This window comes from Balaenoptera musculus, chromosome 5, assembly GCF_009873245.2.
Source record: "Balaenoptera musculus isolate JJ_BM4_2016_0621 chromosome 5, mBalMus1.pri.v3, whole genome shotgun sequence".
Taxonomy (NCBI): Eukaryota; Metazoa; Chordata; class Mammalia; order Artiodactyla; family Balaenopteridae; genus Balaenoptera; species Balaenoptera musculus.
In genome coordinates, this window is record NC_045789.1 from 32,981,941 (window position 1) to 33,000,098 (window position 18,158).

The window sequence follows — 18,158 nt, forward strand, 5'->3', positions numbered from 1 at the left end:
TGACGGAGAAAGTGGAAATTCTAGAAGTTGAGGATTTTGAGGAGATTCCGAAGCTTCAGCAAGACAGATGCAGTTCTGCTACCTCTGGGTGCAGCCCCCAGGAGCCCAGTCTGCTTGCTGCCTTGTCTCCTGCAGGTCAACCTGGGAAGCAAGGTCCCCGGCATGAATAAAGTTTGGTTGGTTCTAACTATTACTTCTCATATTCATTTATTTATTTATTTATTTTTTAATGAAACTGGAGTCAGGGCCTGGGGAAATACAGAAGCAAAGAACTTTAGGGCTGAAAGGGATCTGGAAATCACCTGACCCAACCAATTCCTCACATTCTAAAGAAAAAGTAGCTAAGGGTACAGAGAGGTTAACTAGTGTGCCCTTGGCTGAAGTCAAGATGAAAACCACCCAGTCTGGGACTAGACTGGGTTCTGAAGAAAAAGCAGGGACTCAGAAGATTAGAAGGTTTCAGTTGAAGCACGCCAGGCAAAAGGAGCCTAGGGCAGTGTATCGGCTATCTACTGCTGTATAACAAATTACCCCAAAGCATAATGGCTGAAGACAGCAAATGTTTACTATCTCTCGGTGTCTGTGGGTCAGTAATCAGGGAGGGCCTAGCCAGGTAGTTCTGGCTCAGGGTCTTTCAAGAGGCTGCTGCTGTAAACTGTAGTCACCTCCAAGCTTAACTGGAAAGGACCTGCTTCGAGCTCACTCACACGGGGCCTCTCTGCAGGGCTGCCTCAGGGCAGCTGGCGTCACCCAGGGTGAGTGATACAAGATACAGCAAGAGAGAATACCCCAAATGGAAGCTATAGTCTCTCTATGACTAATCTCAAAACTGACATCTCATTACTTCCATTGTATTCAATTCTTCAGAAGTGAGCTGATAAGAATCACTGAGGGCGTCTCAAAGGCTGCCTTCTGTAAGTGCAATAAGGGAAGGGTCTGGATTAAGGAGCTGGGAGGCGAAAACTGACTGTGTTTAGTGGTCACAGATTAAGCAGAGGCATGGGGGCGGGTTTAAATTGAGGAGTCTCCTGTTCACCCCACCCACTAAGAGCACTTCAGGGTTGTGCTCAGAGGTGCACTGGGGTTAGGGAAGGTGTTTATTAGAGAGATATCTAACTTGCAATATCCTGCGACCAGAGAGGGGTCCAAGAACATGTCTCATATAAGAAACGTATGGCTGCTTTATCCCCATCCTTTTCCTGGGCCTGTGGTATACGTATACAAAGGGTAGTTAGGAACATGAGATCTGACGCTGGCCAGCAGTGAGTTGATTTATGGATTTCATAAGATACTGATTAAAATAATACAGGATGCTCTGTATTACTCAACAAATAATAGTGAAAAATGATTAGAAGGAGTTTGGGCAAGATGGTGGAATGAACAGCAGCAAAATGATCATCCCTTGCTCAAATTTCATTAAATACCAATAAAATCACTGTTTGAGAATGAAAATTTTCATTAATAACTGCAAAGATAAGATAATTACATAAAAATAAGGAAATTAAATCAGGGCCATTAAAAAGTTTTCCATACATACAAAGAAAATAGTAAGAACTTTGAAAAAAATTAATTTTCCAAATGCAAAAATTATACAAAGTATGAGCAGGATTCAAAGATTGATTACAATTTATTCTCAAAGGAACACTGTTCATGTTAATAAGATCTTCTCAGAATTTTCTTTAGATGACAACACTACAGAATTGGAAGCAAGGCATAATTGACACTGTGAAAATGCTTTGGCAAAAGAAGAGATAAACCTATTAAACATGTGAGATGCTAAATAAGTAAAAAACGATAAAAGAATGTGAGCGAAGAGGATGGATCTAGATACTAAAGCCAAGAAATCCAACAAAGAGATAACAGCAGGTTTTAGAATCATAAAATAAAATAGTTGGAAGGCACCTTACAAGTTCTTTGATACAACTCTCAGCTCAAGGCATGTTTGCTTGTTTCACAGACACGACGGATGATCTTACGCTTCTTAATATCATAGAACTGGAAAACTAACTATCTAACTAACTAACTAACTAACTTTTGGTAATGAAGGAAAGGGAACTATTTTCACTACATGGCACTGTCCCACCACTTGCCCACCAGAATCCTCTAAAACTGAAACTTAACAAGTAAAATATACACAAAATGGGTGAGATGGAAGGAGATCGTTTTCTGTAGAAAGGATGCCCAAGATTTCAGTAAATACAGGTCTTATGTGTTTTAGGAATAAGCTAAACTTGGAGGTTTGGGTATAATCTCAAAGCAGCATACCAGGAATAAGATCATACCTGAGAATGCTTAAGTGTAATCAACACTATTCGGCACTAAACTGAAGAAAAACCTCATTAGGAAGGGGAATGGTCAGCATGGAATCTAAGAAAGCAAAAGCCAGACAACTTTGTGTTCATCAGACCCTAGGCTGTAAAGGAAGAGAGACTCTGATGAATATAAACTTTGTATTTATGTAGAAAAACATGCTCTGTTATGGAGAAGCACTGTTTCACCCAGTTTTTGTGAAGAAGGGATATTTCCTCCCAGTGAGTGAAATGCTTGTGGAGATTTGCCACTTCCACTTGTTCTGATCCGAAGACTCTTCAAACCACCACCCACCTACTAATTTGGTTTCCCTACTCAATATCGAGAAGGTGTGCCCTGGTTGGGAAAAATGCAAATTCCAAATGATAAAAATGAATAGTCCTCATTGCAAATCAACATTCTGGTTCATATACAAGTCTCTTAAATTTTAGTGAGTCAGTCTCTTGAATTTGATCTCTTCTAGGTGCTCTGACAGGAATTTCAGAAGCTAAAAAGCTAAGGGTCCAGAGCCTAGATTGAGATGACTTCAGCCTAGTCATACTGCCTGCCAAAGTGGATTCTCTGAGGGTCATGCCATCTTTATCTTACTTCTAACTATGGCAGGAACTTGTAGTTACTTATGCCTTCTATCAGTTACTATGCGGGCCACTTTAAAAATCATCTTATTTTGTCCTAACAACTCAAGAAGGTATTATTTATTCCACTTTTACAAATGAAAACACACACACAAAAACAACTGAGGATCAGAGAGGTTAAGTAACTTGCCTAAGATCACACAGCTAATATTTGATTAAACAGATTTACCCTGGACTGTCTGACTCAAAAGATTTGGCTCTTTCCACTATACCAAATTACCTCCATTCACTGTTAGAAAGCTCTAATAAAGATCTTCCTTATACAATGCCAAAATAACATCTGCCCTTTGGTTCTAGTTATTTGTACCTCTTATTATACTCCAGTCTCCATCTGTAATTATTTGAGTGCACACAGCTTTACTTCTTCTGAATAGATAAGAACAACCTTGAGAAGAGAAACTGCTGTTCTAGTCATCTTCTCGCTCTTCTAACAGCATCTATTATAGTGTCGCAAACAGAAAGTATCGAATCTTATTTTCTAAATAACAAAATGAAAGCAATAGACTGTAGAAGGCTAGCTGTCAAAACGGAAAGGAAGAATTCATTTAGTATAAGTGAATAAACATAAAAATATTTTATTTTAGTGGTCAAAAGAACAGGACCAACTCTTGCCGAGGGGAACTAGTTAAAGGCCAGTAGGACTCAGGGCAAGTAGGATGGAGTTCCGAGCAGGATCAGTCCCTGTGGAGAAGGGGAGTGCAGGCGAGGGAAACCGTAGACTGGACAACAAGGTGGAGAGCGAGAGGAGGAAGAAGGCTGTCCCTCAAAGGCTGTCCAGGCCTTGGCCCTGACATAACGGAGGCCAAGTATATGGACTAGTTCCAGGACATACTGGTTAGTGGAACTACAGCTGGACTAAAAGTTTCCTGTCCAAGTTCAAGAACAAAGACCAAACTGGATCTTTGAATAGAGGGCATAGGTGTCTGTTGCTGCTACACATGTGCTAGAGAAATCAATTATGCTTTTTTTTTAATGTTTTTCTTATTGTGGTAAAAGTCACATAATAGAAAATATACTATTTTAACCATATTTAGCTGTACAGTTCAGTGGCACTAAGTACATTCACCTTGTTGTGCAACTCTCTCCATCATCCATCTCCCGACTTTTTCACCTTCCTAAACTGAAACTCTGTCCCCATTAAACACTAACTCCCCATTGCCCCTCCCCACCCCCTGGCATCTACCAGTGTACTTTCTGACTCCACGAATTTGACTAGACTATTCTAGGTACCTCGTGTAAGTGGAATCAAACAGTGAGAAATCAGTTATTCTTTAGGAGAATTTTATAAAGAGATTTACTCATTTTATAAAGAGATTTATTCATTTTATTCATTTTCATTTATTCATTATTCATTTTCAGATCAATATAATAGATAGATTTGATGGATTGAATTAGAAAAGAAACAATGGAATCCATTTGCCCTTCCTGGAACTACAGATTAAAAGCTACAGAATTTGGGGACTTCCCCGGTGGTCCAGTGGTTAAGATGACACTGCAGGGGGCACAGGTTTGATCCCTGGCATGCAGGAACTAAGATCCCGTGTGTCGCAAGCTGTGGCCAAAAAAACAAAAAAAAAAACAAAAAAAAACCCTACAAGACTTGCAAATCTACTGTCGTCCCTGTTTTATTCTCAGGGTGCTCAAGAGAAGACTGCACCCTGAAGTGGCATCCTTACTCTACAGCAGTGGTTCTCAACCAAGGGTGATTCTGCTCCCCACCCCAACCCCAGGGGACGCTTGACAATGTCTGAAGACATTTTTGGTTGTCACCACTAGGGATGGGTGGTACTCCTGGCATCCAGCAGGTTAAGGCCAGAGATGCTGCTTAACGTCCCCCAATGCACAGGACAGCCCCCCACAGGAAAGAATCATCTGGCCCCAAACGTCAACAGTGCCAAGGCTGAGAAATCCTGGTCTATAGGCACCATTCACGTCAATCTAAGCCATCACCAAGATGACCTGTTTGCCCAGAATTAAGTTAGTACTTAAAACTAGGATATTAGTTCAACAAAAACAATAATAAAACAGTGGCTACTATTTATTATTTTGTGCTTAAATAGCCTAAACGCAAGCTAAGTACTTGCCCTCTATCTCATTTAATTCCTACCAAAATCGTGTGAGGTATTATTATTCCCATTTTGCTGAGATGAAAAGGTTGTAACTAGGCAACAGCCACATGGCAAGCAATAAAGCTCTTACCAACACCACCACATGGCCACTTCCCAAACCAACAGTTATTGTGTACGGTAGAGGTATTTAAAGATAACGTTAATGATAACAGGGTAATGATCTGGGAACAGAGACTCTAGGACCTCGAGACAGGGCATGAAGAGAAGGCAGAAAGCTGTAAGAGCTGTCTTCAGGAAAATCTCTAGAGTGGACATCAAGCACCTGCTCTCTCACTTCCAACTCCTTGGTACTTCCTTATCTTAGAAGAAGCAAGGGAGCATTAAAATGGCAGACCCAACACATTTCTTGATTGCTAAACCAACAATAATGAAATATTTGTAGAGGAGTAATGGAGGTAATAGATAAAGATAAGCAAATACAGGTAAATAGATAAGGAAGTCAAAAGTCAATGTTACATCTGCAAAGACACTTTTGAGATCATCAGCTGATTCCAGTGCCTTCATGGTACAACAGGAAAACACAGGCCTTAGGGGAAAGGTGACTTGCCTAAGGTCATGCAGTCTTCCCCACAAAAATGACAGCATAGCTCTGTGGGCTGAAAACCAAAGGCGATTTCTCCAATATGATAGAAGAGTTTAGCTTAGACTTAGAAAGGACTCATAGGTTCCAACTGTCTCTTTAAAAATGGGCATTTTCTTACATAACTCAATATCATTATTACACCCATCAAGATTAACAATATTTCCTTCGTAACATCTAATACCCAGTTAATTATCAAATTTCCTTGCTTGTATCAAATGTCTTCTTAGAGTTGATTTGCTAAATCAGGATCCAAACAGGGGCCACACACACTTATGACTCTTACGTTTCTTTTCACCTAGAGGAGTTTCCCTCCCTTTGTACCCTCATACCATTGACTTGTTATAGAAACCAGTGTTAGTTGTTTTATAAAATGTCCCACATTCTGGATGTGACTGTTAACTTCCTTGGCCTTGTAATTTAACTTACTCCTTCATCCCTTGTATTTGCTATAAGTAGAAGTAGCTTTAGAGATTCAGGTTTCACTTTTTTGACAAGAAAACTTCATTGGGTATTCCTTCATATTATGTCACATCAGGAGGCTCATGTCTGCCTTATCCCACTTTTCATGATGTTAACATTGAACAGAGCATTCAAATAGTAACAGCCTGAGCTGTTTCATCTAAAACTTTCAACTACTGATAATCATCCCCTGAATCAATTATCTCATAAAGAGCTGTAAGTATTGCTTTCAAATTCTATCACTCCAACCAGTAAGAATTTATTAGCTGAAATTCTTCCCTCATCAACTAAGCCCGTTTTGTTACCCTGAACTACAGTTTGGACAGGAAAAGCAAGATAGCTATTTAATTCTTTCCTTTTACTTCCAATTTTAATAGTAAGGAGCTCATATCTTAGTTACAATAAAGTTTATTTCCAACTAAATTAGAACCAAAAATACATTTTCACAAAACATTTAAGCAAAAGGGAAAAAAGATCGTGTGAATGACCCAATTAATATGTAAAGAGTTTTCAGCGACCGCAGATTTGTGCAGGGATATTAAAAAGTCCAAAGGTCTAGGACAACCACAGGACCCTCAGAGGGAAAGGAGTGTCTGGTCAAATTCTGTTCCTTTGATAAATCAACAGAAAGACCTGTTCAGACCTGTAGTAACTTTGCAAAAAGATGATCTTTACTCCAAACATGACTTGAAGGCAAATCTCAAATTGAGGTCTGACTCTTAAAAGCTATATTTAAGTAAGTTGACTAAATAGTTAAAATTGCCTGTGAATACAATAAATTAATTGGAATACCAATTGTGATACGAATAAGGAATCTTTTCTTTGATTAAATGAACAGGACAAAATTGCAGGTTACAATATTAATTTCAGGAAAAAATTAAGGTGAAAAGTACCGAGAGGGTCATCATATGATGATAAAAAGCGCAGCTAGTGGTGGACACATAACCAGAATGAATGGATAAACCACACACACACAAAACATAGGATGCATAAAACAAAAACCATTAAAAATGTATGGAGGAGATAACATAAATATAATAGTAGTAGATTTTCACCCCCACCAAGCAGTCACAAATGAAGACAACTAAATCTGAAAAAGACAGCTGTGGCAGTCAGTAAACAAGGAGATGGAAGATTAATTTTTTGTGAAGTGTTCACTTCTAAAATCTGAAAAAAATGTATTGAGAGAGGTAAACACCTTACTGTACTGAGATACAGCAAATGTGGTGTCCGCCCCACCACAACAGTCCCTGCAGCTTAGCTGGCCATATTCCTTCATCCTCATCATGCAAAAGGGCACTTACTGCAGAGACACTTAGTCCACAGCCATGTACCTAAGGGCTGGTAAGAAAAGATCATCTGTTCAAATTCTGCGGAATTTGAACTGAAAATGAGGAAAAACTTGGGTAGTTTATAGTGGGATAGAATGAAAAGACATGGAAAGTGCTGGGCCATCCTGACGGCAGAGGACCAGAGTGAGGATGCCGAACTGCTGCTCTGAGCTCTCGAGCCATCGTGGATCCAGAGCCCCCTGCCAGCTCCAGTCTCCCACCCTGGTCTCCAGTCTGTCCTAGGATAGCTGCAGATGTCCTTGCTACTCTGTTCTCCTTACTGTTCCTCAGATATCTGTATTGGTTTGTTAAGGCTGCCATAACACAGTAGCACAGATTGGGGGCGGGGGGCGTGCTTAAACAACAGAACTGTGTTTTCTCACAGTTCCAGAGGTGAGAAGTCTGAGATCAAAGTGTCAGCATGGTTGGTTCCTCCAGAGGGACGGGAGGCAAAGATCTGTTCTAGGCTTTCTTGGCTTGTAAATGGCCGTCTTCTCCCTCTGTATGTGTCCAAATTTCCTCTTCTTGTAAGAACATCAGTCATACTGGATTAAGTCCTACCCTAACGACCTCATTTTACCTTAATTACCTCTTTAGAGACACTATCTCTAAGTATGATCACATTCTAAGGTACTGGGGGTTAGAACCGCAACATAAATTTGGGGTGGGGGGAGACACGTTGCAGCCCATGACAATATCTTTAAAATAATCTCTCTCTGGTTAAGCTAGTTTCATTGAGTCTCTGTTGCTTGTAACTGAATAACACTTACCCAAACAGCTATATTTTCTGGTCTTATTTTTTTAAAATTATTCATGTGTTTCTGTCAAACTTGCCCAAATTTTAAGCTGCAAGAGAGCAATAACATGCTTTAACACTTCACTGAATTCTGCCTCCACAGACCTACTACCCTACAGACTATGGGTACAGAAAACAAAAAAGGCGCAGAGAAGAATTCTGTAGCAGATGCTGTGCTGCATGGCCCAGACCCCCCTTCAGGACTGAAGCGTTCACTTTCCTAGCAACCAGGAGTGTTGGCTGCAGACAGTTCGAAGCCAAGTCCAATTCCAAGAACTGCTGCCAGAGCCGCCTCACCCAAGGTAATGCCCCCTCCCCTGCAGGTAACCTGCACCCAGTCATTCAGAAGTCCAAGGGCTCAGCCTTCTAGCCTCAGTTCAGGGCATCTTTGAAGGGCCAGCCCAGCTCCAGAGCAACCTTTGGGAATGGCTGAGGCCCCTGTTGCAGATGCATTACATCAACTCTCCTTCTGCCCAATCCTGCTTCCATCCCCCCTCGAGGTGTTCATCCTAAGACCATTCCCCAACAAACTTCTTGCACACAAATCTCTGTCTTAGAGTCTGTTTCCCAGAAAATCTGACTTGCCATACGGTCTCTGGCTAACACTGTAAATGAAGATGAAGACAAAAAAATTTAGAAAAAATTAGCCAGGTACTGGGTTAATTTCCTCTTTTTTCATTTCTAGCTTCTGAAGAATCCTGCTCATCTTCCATTTCCTTGCCAGAGACAGGGTTCCATTCCTTTCTGTACCCTCCAACCTGCCCTGGAGGCAGAAGCCTCAGACACCCTGCTCTCCCTGGACAGCAGGGGGCACCTCGAGCCCCAGCTCCTCCCCCTGGGTCCTGTAGCTGCATTTCTCAAGTCTGGTCCCTTCAGCGCCTGGCCAGGGTGAGGGCCAAAGGGGAGGAGGGGGCGAAGCCGAGGATCCAGCTAGGAGGAGAAGCTGGTCCTGCCGCTCTCCTCCGGCTGCTCCCCGGCTGGCCTCGCCCTGGGAGCCTGAGTCCAGAAAGCAGGAGGTGCTGACTCTGAGGACAGAAACATGGGCCCTGCGGGCTGCGTCTTCCTGCTGCCCCTTCTGCTGGGCGAGCCCCTGAGGCTGGGGGTGGAGTGGAGAGCAGGAGGCAGAGGTTTCTTGGCTCAAGAAGTTACCATATAGAGTAACAGGACACTCCACCCACGGGATGTGACTTCTGAATGGTGTGGCCTGCGAAAGTCCTGAGGGGACCCTCCGTGCCAGGGCCCAAGCAGTCCAAGGCTCATGGATATAGAAGTAAACACAAAGATCCCTGCCCCTGGGGGGGCTTCTAGTCAATGCACATATCAAATATGTGAATTATAAGGCAGGTTAGAAAGCAATAAATACTGTGACCGGAGAGGGGCGTCTAAGGTACAGGGACACTGTCACTTTAAATAGGGTGGTCAAGGAAGGTTTCACTAAGAAGAAGCTATTTGAGCAAAGACTTCAAGGAGATGAGTGATTTAGCTAAGAGGATTGAGGGAAAGAGCATTTCAGGCAGAGGGAACTGGAAGTACAAACGCCAGTCAATGATTTCAGGAATAAGCTTGTTCATTTTATTTTTCTGGCCCACAGTGATTTAAAAGCCGGGTAGGCTGAGAGCAGCAAAAAGATAACAGGTAGCAAGAAAGAAAGATATACAAAACTGCAAAATGCTAGTTCAGTTCAAGAAAACATGACAAAAGTAAATAGCTTATAAACCTCAAAATCATCTGAAGGCATTAATGTATTTACAACCTCACATGCTTGATACTCCTGATGGCAGCCGTGAATCATCAAGTAAAAGTTAAATTATGTTCCATGTATACTGCTAAAAAAGTTAGGTAAGTAAGTATGTAATTATCAAGATTACCACTAATGGGTAGATATTTATAAAATTTTGGTGTTTAACACCAATCTGAGAAATTTAAGTAGGTAGAAAGCCTCTCTATTAAGTGAATCTGGATATAAGAGGTGTTGTTATATGCTAATGATACGGTGTACTTGTTTTAGCGTCTTGCCTATCATTTTCTTTCCAAAGGAAATCTCTGCAGTCAGGTGAGTGGTCTCCCCTTGGGCCCAAGACTGCTGGGCTTGGAACTGGAATAGGATGGAGTATGGAGGCTCGGGAGGACTCAGGTCCCAGGAATGGATGGGAGTTTGGAGATGATAAGATGCGGATCAGGAGAACAGCACAACCGGATTCCCATGCTTCTCTCTTTCCTCTTTCTCTAGTGTGCGGACGACCTGTATACTCAAGCCGTACTGTGGGTGGTGAGGACCGGCCTTGGCAGGTCAGCCTGCACTTGGGCGAGTCCCACGTCTGTGGAGTTTCCCTCATCAGTGACAGGTGGATACTGACAGCAGCACACTGCCTACACAGGTGAGTTCTAGCTGGTTGGTGCCTAGCACACAGAGAGGTTCCCGATAAATATTTGAATGAACCCATGAATGAGCCAACAGACTAAGGAAAGTGCCAAGATGAACAGGCAGAAGGAAACCTAGGTCATCTTGGACTAGGGACAGGGCATAGAGGTAGAAAAAAAAATGATGAAAATAGTCACTATGTTAGAGACTTTGCTTACTTTTCACCACATCACTTCCTAAACACCAGTCAGGGAATTTTGTCTTAAGCTGCTTTGGGTCACAAACACAATCTCTGAGAGAAGCAAGGTACCATGTGGTGAGTAGCTGTAGAGAGAGGCACATGTAAAACTGATGTCTCCAGCCAACAGTTAATGAAGACGTGACAGACCCTCCTGAGTCGGGCCTTGAGATGACACTGCAGCCCACCCTGAGTGCAGCCTGGTCAGAGGCACCCAGATCCTAATCCACAGAAACTGTGAAATGTTTGCTGTTCTAAGCCTCTAAGCTTTGTGGTAATTTGTTATGCCACAGGAGATGACATATATCCAGAAATCAAAACAACAGGACTGGGCCTTCCCTGGTGGTGCAGTGGTTGAGAATCTGCCTGCCAATGCAGGGGGACATGGGTTCGAGCCCTGGTCTGGGAGGATCCCACATGCCGCGGAGCAACTGGGCCTGTGAGCCACAACTACTGAGCCTGCGCGTCTGGAGCCTGTGCTCTGCAACAAGAGAGGCCGCGATAGTGAGAGGCCCGCGCACCGCGATGAAGAGTGGCCCCTGCTCGCTGCAACTAGAGAAAGCCCTCGCACAGAAATGAAGACCCAACACAGCCAAAAATAAATAAATAAATAAATAAATTTATTAAAAAAAAAAAACCAACAGGACTTTTCAATAACAAACTGAAAGCTCAAAGAAAATAGAGTAATAACTTCAAAATGCTGAGAGAATTCCAACTTAGAATTCTGCTCATATTGACAAATGATCAATCAAGTGTGGGATAGAAATAAGACATTTTCAAATATACAAAGCAGAAAAAATATTACCCCTCATGCACATTTTCTCAGGAAGCCAAAGGAGAATGCGCTTCACCAAAATAAAGGGTGGGGCGGGGACAGGAAAACATGGGATCCAGAAAAAACAGAATACAACACAGAAGAAAACCCTCAAGAAAATCATAAAGAAAAGTACCAAGGTTGGAGTTAGAGGGCTGAGGGCTTAAAAAAAAAAAAAAAGACTTCCCTGGTGGCGCAGTAGTTAAGAATCTGCCTGCCAATGCAGGGGACATGGGTTCGAGCCCTGGTCCAGGAAGATCCTACATACCGCAGAGCAACTAAGCCCATGCGCCACAACTAGTGAGCCTGCACTCTAGAGCCCACGAGCCACAACTACTAAGCCCGTGTGCCACAACTACTGAAGCCTGCACGCCTAGAGCCTGAGCTCTGCAACAAGACAAGCCACTGCAATAAGAAGCCTGCACACCACAACGAAGAGTAGCCCCTGCTCACTGCAACTAGAGAAAGTCCGTGTGCAGCAACAAAGACCCAACACAGCCAAAATAATTAATTAATTAATTTTTTAGAAAAAGGATAGTATTCATAAAAAGCCTAACAGGTGTCAACATATTGAGAGATATACACTTCTGGTAGACAGTTTGGGGAACAAATAATGAGTCAGTGATAGGTACATAGAAAACTTAAAAAACAAAGAAGTGAGACCACATTATTAATTCCAGGAGAAGCAAAAAGTTTTGCAAGAAATCTCATTATGGTACTCAATATGGCCTCATAGTGAATAATGTTTTCATAGTCACAAGAACATACATACTAAATACTGATTTAACAAAAAGTTATATTGGATGAGGAGGATGGTGAAAAGGAAGTGGGGAGTTGGCAGTAATTGTTGGGTCAATCCTCACCTTCTACAGGAGGAATACAATATTCTAAAACTGAAAGAAAAAAATTAATGGCAATATATAGGGTTTCTTGAAAACACTCGGGAAAATGCTAAAAGAAAGAGCTAAGAGTTGAAAGTGATTGCCTTTGGATAGCATGAATTGAGGGCAGTAGGGCAGAGAACTTCTGTTATTTATTTATTTTGTAAATCTGATCAAACTACTGAACATTTAAATTACATATATATCATATATGAACTTTGGTGGTTATATTTTGCTTTAATTTTTAAATTTAGAAATAAAGGTCTAGTGCTCAGAACTCAAAAATGAAAATAAAACAACAATGACTGTTAAGCATATAGGCTATGGCTGAAACCACGGAGAATAGTAGAGGTGAATAAGAGAACCAGGGAAAAAATACAGGACAAAACTCTGGCCATAATCATATAAAAGGAGACCACAGAAACAGCAGACAACAAAAGAAAGAGTGATCAGGGAGTGAGGGAAGGAGAAAAGAAGACAAACCAACCCTATGCCAAGTTGGAAGCAGCCTGGTTAATTCCAAGTCTGTTACCCTCCTTTCTTACTTAAAGACTTAGTGCTACACACAGGCAGCTTGTTCTGACCCAGCTGTAGCACAAAAGCATGCTCCACTTTTATTCTCCTCTTTCTCTTCCCCTTAGGCGCTGGATTCCTTTCTTATATACTGTGTGGCTGGGATCAATTGACATAGGCCATTCAAATACAGGCGTGAAGTACCATGTGTTCCGAATTGTCATCCATCCCAAACACCACGGTACCACTGCAGACATTGCCTTGTTGAGGCAGTTCTCTAGAGTCACCTACAGTTCTTCCATCCTGCCCATTTGCTTGTCCAGTGTCAAAAAGCAGTGGACAATTCCAGACTCTTGCTGGGTGACTGGATGGGGAAAAGCAGAAGATGAAGGTGAGAATGGGAAGAGAAAGGGGTTGTTTTATACATCACCTTCTTGTACCCATTCCAGAATAGTCATATTCTAGGCATTTCATTACTACGGCAAATATTTTCAACAAAACCAGACACTATCTGAAAGTCTTCAAATAAAATGTTTGCTTATTTATATGTTTATTTACTCTTATATCCTGCCTAGAGTCTAGCTATAGCAGCAAGAAAAGATACTAACAATTTATTTATTTATTTTTTAATACTAACAATCTAAACACACAATTACCTCTCTGAAACAGAGGTTAACAAGCCTGATGTAAGGTTGGAAAGAGTCTAGTACTTTAAATCTGTTTTTAAAGTGTTGTGTTGTGTCAACTCTTTCCCAGGATAGAGTAAAGACAGGAAATGATCTGGGAGCAGAAAAATGAGAAAGGAAAAAGTTTTAGAATACGGTAGAATACTCACATCTTTACTTAATCAAAATATATCAGCACTTCTCTTTAGTTAGAACATTAGGAATGCCCCGCGTGGCACATTAGAAAAGCCCCAAACAAATAGAATTTTGAATTATCCATTGTTTTAGATAAACTGTACCAAAAAAACTCTTCCATTAGCCAACACGATTGGAAAGTGACTGTGTTCTGCTTTTGGATTCCCATTCAGAGATGTCTGCATATCAGGACTGACTGTTGTCCCTGTACCTTTCCAGGCTGCTTTTCCTTTCACTCCTATTTATCTCTACAGATTCTGACTACCCTACCATCCGCCAAGAAGCAGAAATACCCATCATTGAACACCAGCATTGCGAAAAAATCTACAACCCGGTGGGTTAGCTACTGCCACAAACAGAGCCGGTCATCCAGGAAAGCATGATTTGTGCTGGTGATCTTGAGAAAAGAAAGGATACTTGCCAGATCAGGGTTTGCTCTTGAAATTTTTTAATTTTAACATGAGATCTTAATTTGGATCCAGGTTTGCCCATCTGTAAACAACAGTGAATTGGGAATCAGGAGACAAATGTTCTGACAATAATTCTTGTGTTAACCTGGATAAGTCACTTAACCTTTATCTATTAATTTAATCTCTTCAACTACTGATCTAGAGCAATGCTAACCACTGGTGCTTGGATTTTCACAGTCTCATATGTTTTTATAAATATATTAAGAGGTTGACATAGAAGTGCCAAGTTTTTAATTTTTTGAAGTAAGAAACATTTCATTGTACACTTAAAAGATGTCATTCCATTGTCTCCTGATCATAACTGTCTGATGAAAATTCAGCAATCATTTGTGTCTTCCTCCACTGGGTGTGATGTGTTTTGTTCTGGCGGCTTTCAATACATTTTCCTTCATATTTGATTGTTAGAAGTTTGAATGTCATGTCCTTGGTATGACTGTCTTTGTCTTTATCCTATTTGGGATTCACTGACGTGTTTTTTTAATCTACTCTTTTACCTTTCATCAAAACTTGGGAAATTTTCATTCATAATTACTTTAACTATTATTCTGCCTCATTTCTCTCTTTTCCCCTTCTGGGTGAAACAGAAAATTTGTAAGTTACAACTTTCGATATTTTCACACAAGTCCCTGATATTTTATTTTTACCTTTTTCTGTTTTTCAAATTGGATAGTTTAAATTAATCTATATTCAGAATCATTGCTTCTTTCTCCTGCCATCTACATTTTACTGTTAAGTTCATCTAGTGAAATTTTTATTTCAGATATTTTATTTTTTAGTTCTAGAATGACCACTTGGGTTTTACTTCCTCCTTCCCTCCCTCCCTCTCTCTCTCTCTCTCACACGCATTTTTCTATATCTCTGCCAAAATTTCCTGTCTGTATATTCATTATTTACAAATCAAACAACGAGACACAACTTCACACCCAGGAGGATGGATATAATCGATAGATAATAACAAGAGTTGGCAAGGAATGTGGAGAAATTGGAATCTTCACGTACCTAGTGAGAATGTAAGATGGTGCAGCCACTCTGGAAAACCTCAAAAGGTTAAGTATGGACTTACCATATGATCCAGGAATTCCACTCCTAAGTATACACCCCAAGAGAAATGAAAAATACATCCATATAAAAATCTGTACATGAATATTCATTGCAGCATTATTTATAACAGCCAAAAAGTGAAAACAACCCAACTGACCATCAACTGATGATAACAAAATGTGGTATGTCAATATAATGGAATATTATTCAGCCATAAAAAGGAATAGAGTACTTACACATGCTATTGACATAACATGGATGAACCTTGAAAACAGTACACTAAGTGGAAGAGGCCAGACATAAAAGGTCATATATAGTTTTATTTATACAAAATATCCATAATATGCAAATTCACAGAGGCAGAAAGTAGGTAACTGGTTGGCCTAGGGCTGGAAGGAATGGGAGGAAATGAGGGTGACTGCTAAAGGGTATGGAGTTTTTTTGGGGGGTGACAAAAATGGGTTGTGGTAATGGTTGAGCAACACTGTGAATATACTAAAACTGAACTTTAAATGGGTGAATTGTACAGTATGTGAATTATATCTCAATAAAGCTGTTACAAAAAAATAGCAAGATTGAGAGATACATCACCAACTACTATCACCACCATTTTATATAAGAAAGCATTATCTTAACACTAAAAAAGGCAATAAGAACCTAAAAATAGAAAAATAAGGACAGTTCATTCAACTGAATGAATTTAGTGAAAAATTCATCATATTTATTTCTTTTCAATCACAGACGAGTATTTTGAAACTACTGATATATTTAGCTAAGGTCTCTGCCAATTTCAGATTCTGTGATTCTAAATATCCATGTCAGTGGGAAGTCCAGCTCCCTCCGGATTTTTACAGCTCTATGGGCTCCACTGCCCCATTCGAAGGAACCTCCACCCCTGTGACCACTCTCCTCTTCATGGTCCTTCTTCACTATGCTCATGACCTTTATCTCTTCCTTAGGGTGATTCTGGAGGGCCTCTGTCATGTCATATTGATGGTATATGGATCCAGATAGGATTGTCAAGCTGGGGAACAGGATGTGGTCTTTCTTTTCCTGGAGTCTACACCAATGTGACCTACTACCAAAAATGGATTATGTCCGTTATCTCAAGAGCTGAGGTCTTGGATGCCAACAACCTGGACTTAGCTGACTTCTTGCTCCCTACTGCACTGCTCTCTCTGGCTCTCCTGGGACCCTCCTGCGCCTTTGGGCCTCACATTTTACCGGGAGAGTAGGCAGTGTAGCTGAAGCTGCTGGCCAAGTACAGGGCTAGGAAGGAATGCGTGGAGAAGAAGCCCCAGGGGCAGAGAACTCACGAGGAGAGTCGCTGGGAACTCTGGATGACTTCATTAAAATAAGGAGAAATGATTTTGTTTTTGAGGTTCTTGATTCTGGAAGTAGGTTTCACTGGCTGGAATGTGAACAACTGAGAAATAAGAATGCCACTTCTGTGCATGGCATTCTTTGTCCCTGACTATGCATCTTGCAAGGCAGGAAGGATGCCTTCCATGAAGAAGTATTTACAGACACAAATGAAATGGTGACAGAAGAAGGCAACAAAAAAAGTATCTGGGAAGGCAAATGGGAAGGTCCTCAAGAAAGTACATTAAGGGTTTACTTCGTGCCCATAGGTTGCATTATGAGCATCTTACCTGGTCTATCTTTCTCTACTTTCTCTGCTCTTTGTGCTTCCCCTCTGTAACAAGGCGTAAATAAGAAACCCATGTATGTAGTTCAGCTCTGAGTATTTCTGAAATGTTTACGTTTTGAAATACCTACCACCAAAAATGGATTAATGCAATAATCTCAAGAGCTGAGGTTTTGGGTTTCAATAATCTGGACCTATCCAGGTTAATTTTACTTCTTAATAAAGTACTTTTAAATGTTTATAAGGAAAAGATTATTTCCCTTGCTTAACTAGTATGTTTCTTTTTGTTGAACAATCATGTGACCTATACTATTTCCTTTTCTGTCTAGGCTTCAGGAGGTCAGAGCTGAGTTTTATACATGATTTCAGTCATTATCTTTATCCTATACTATCTGGTATATAATTCTACTCATACTCCTTTTTATTTCAATCATCCTTCATTTCTCATTTGAATGAATTTAAGTTTTGTTGCATCTGTGTCTTTTGGGGTAAGTCAACTTTCAAAAACAATGTTTTTGGATTAAATAAATACATTTAACAGGAAGTGAGGGTAGGTTTGGAAAGTTAAAGTCTTTGCTAACCCTGAACCTCACCTCTCCTCTAGGCTGCCACTACAGCCTCCCAACTGCTGTTCCCACATCCTTACTGTCACTCACACCTATGCTCAAGTGCATTTGTTCTCCACAGAATTCAGACTAGTGTTTTAAAAATAAAGATTTTTAAAATGCTTTTCTCCTCCTTTCTCCTGTTTACCACACTTCAAAGGCATCCCATTGCTCAAAGAATAAGAACCAAAGTCCTTAGCAGGACCTACAAAGCCCTGCTGGATCTCATCCCAGGCTGCCTCGTCAGCCTCATCTGGCCTCACCCCACCTGCTCTCTACACTCTCACTTCCTCAGATGCTCCAGAAGCCCCTTCTCAGCACCAGACCTCTGTATCTGCTATTTCCTCTTCCCAGCTGTCTTTGCGTGGTTAAGTCTTACTGATCTCAGTTCACTCTTCACTTCCTCAAGGAAGCTGTTCCCAGCTCTCCTGACGAGAACAAATCCCCCCAATATACAGTCTCGCAATACGGTGTCCTCCTTGA

At 41.0% G+C, this 18,158-nt stretch overlaps 2 protein-coding genes across 15 annotated transcripts in view; one reads left to right on the forward strand and one right to left on the reverse strand.

The window, feature by feature from the left end:
• Positions 1–18,158, reverse strand: part of SH3D19 (SH3 domain containing 19) — a 185,508-nt gene that overhangs the window by 144,946 nt on the left and 22,404 nt on the right. The gene's annotated exons all lie outside the window — the stretch shown is intronic.
• Positions 9,130–16,766, forward strand: PRSS48 (serine protease 48). Its single transcript, XM_036853402.1, is given in 7 exon segments — positions 9,130–9,328; positions 10,468–10,621; positions 13,180–13,442; positions 14,166–14,341; positions 16,382–16,645; positions 16,648–16,696; positions 16,699–16,766. Coding segments are annotated over 7 exon segments (1,020 nt in total). The 5' UTR covers positions 9,130–9,282.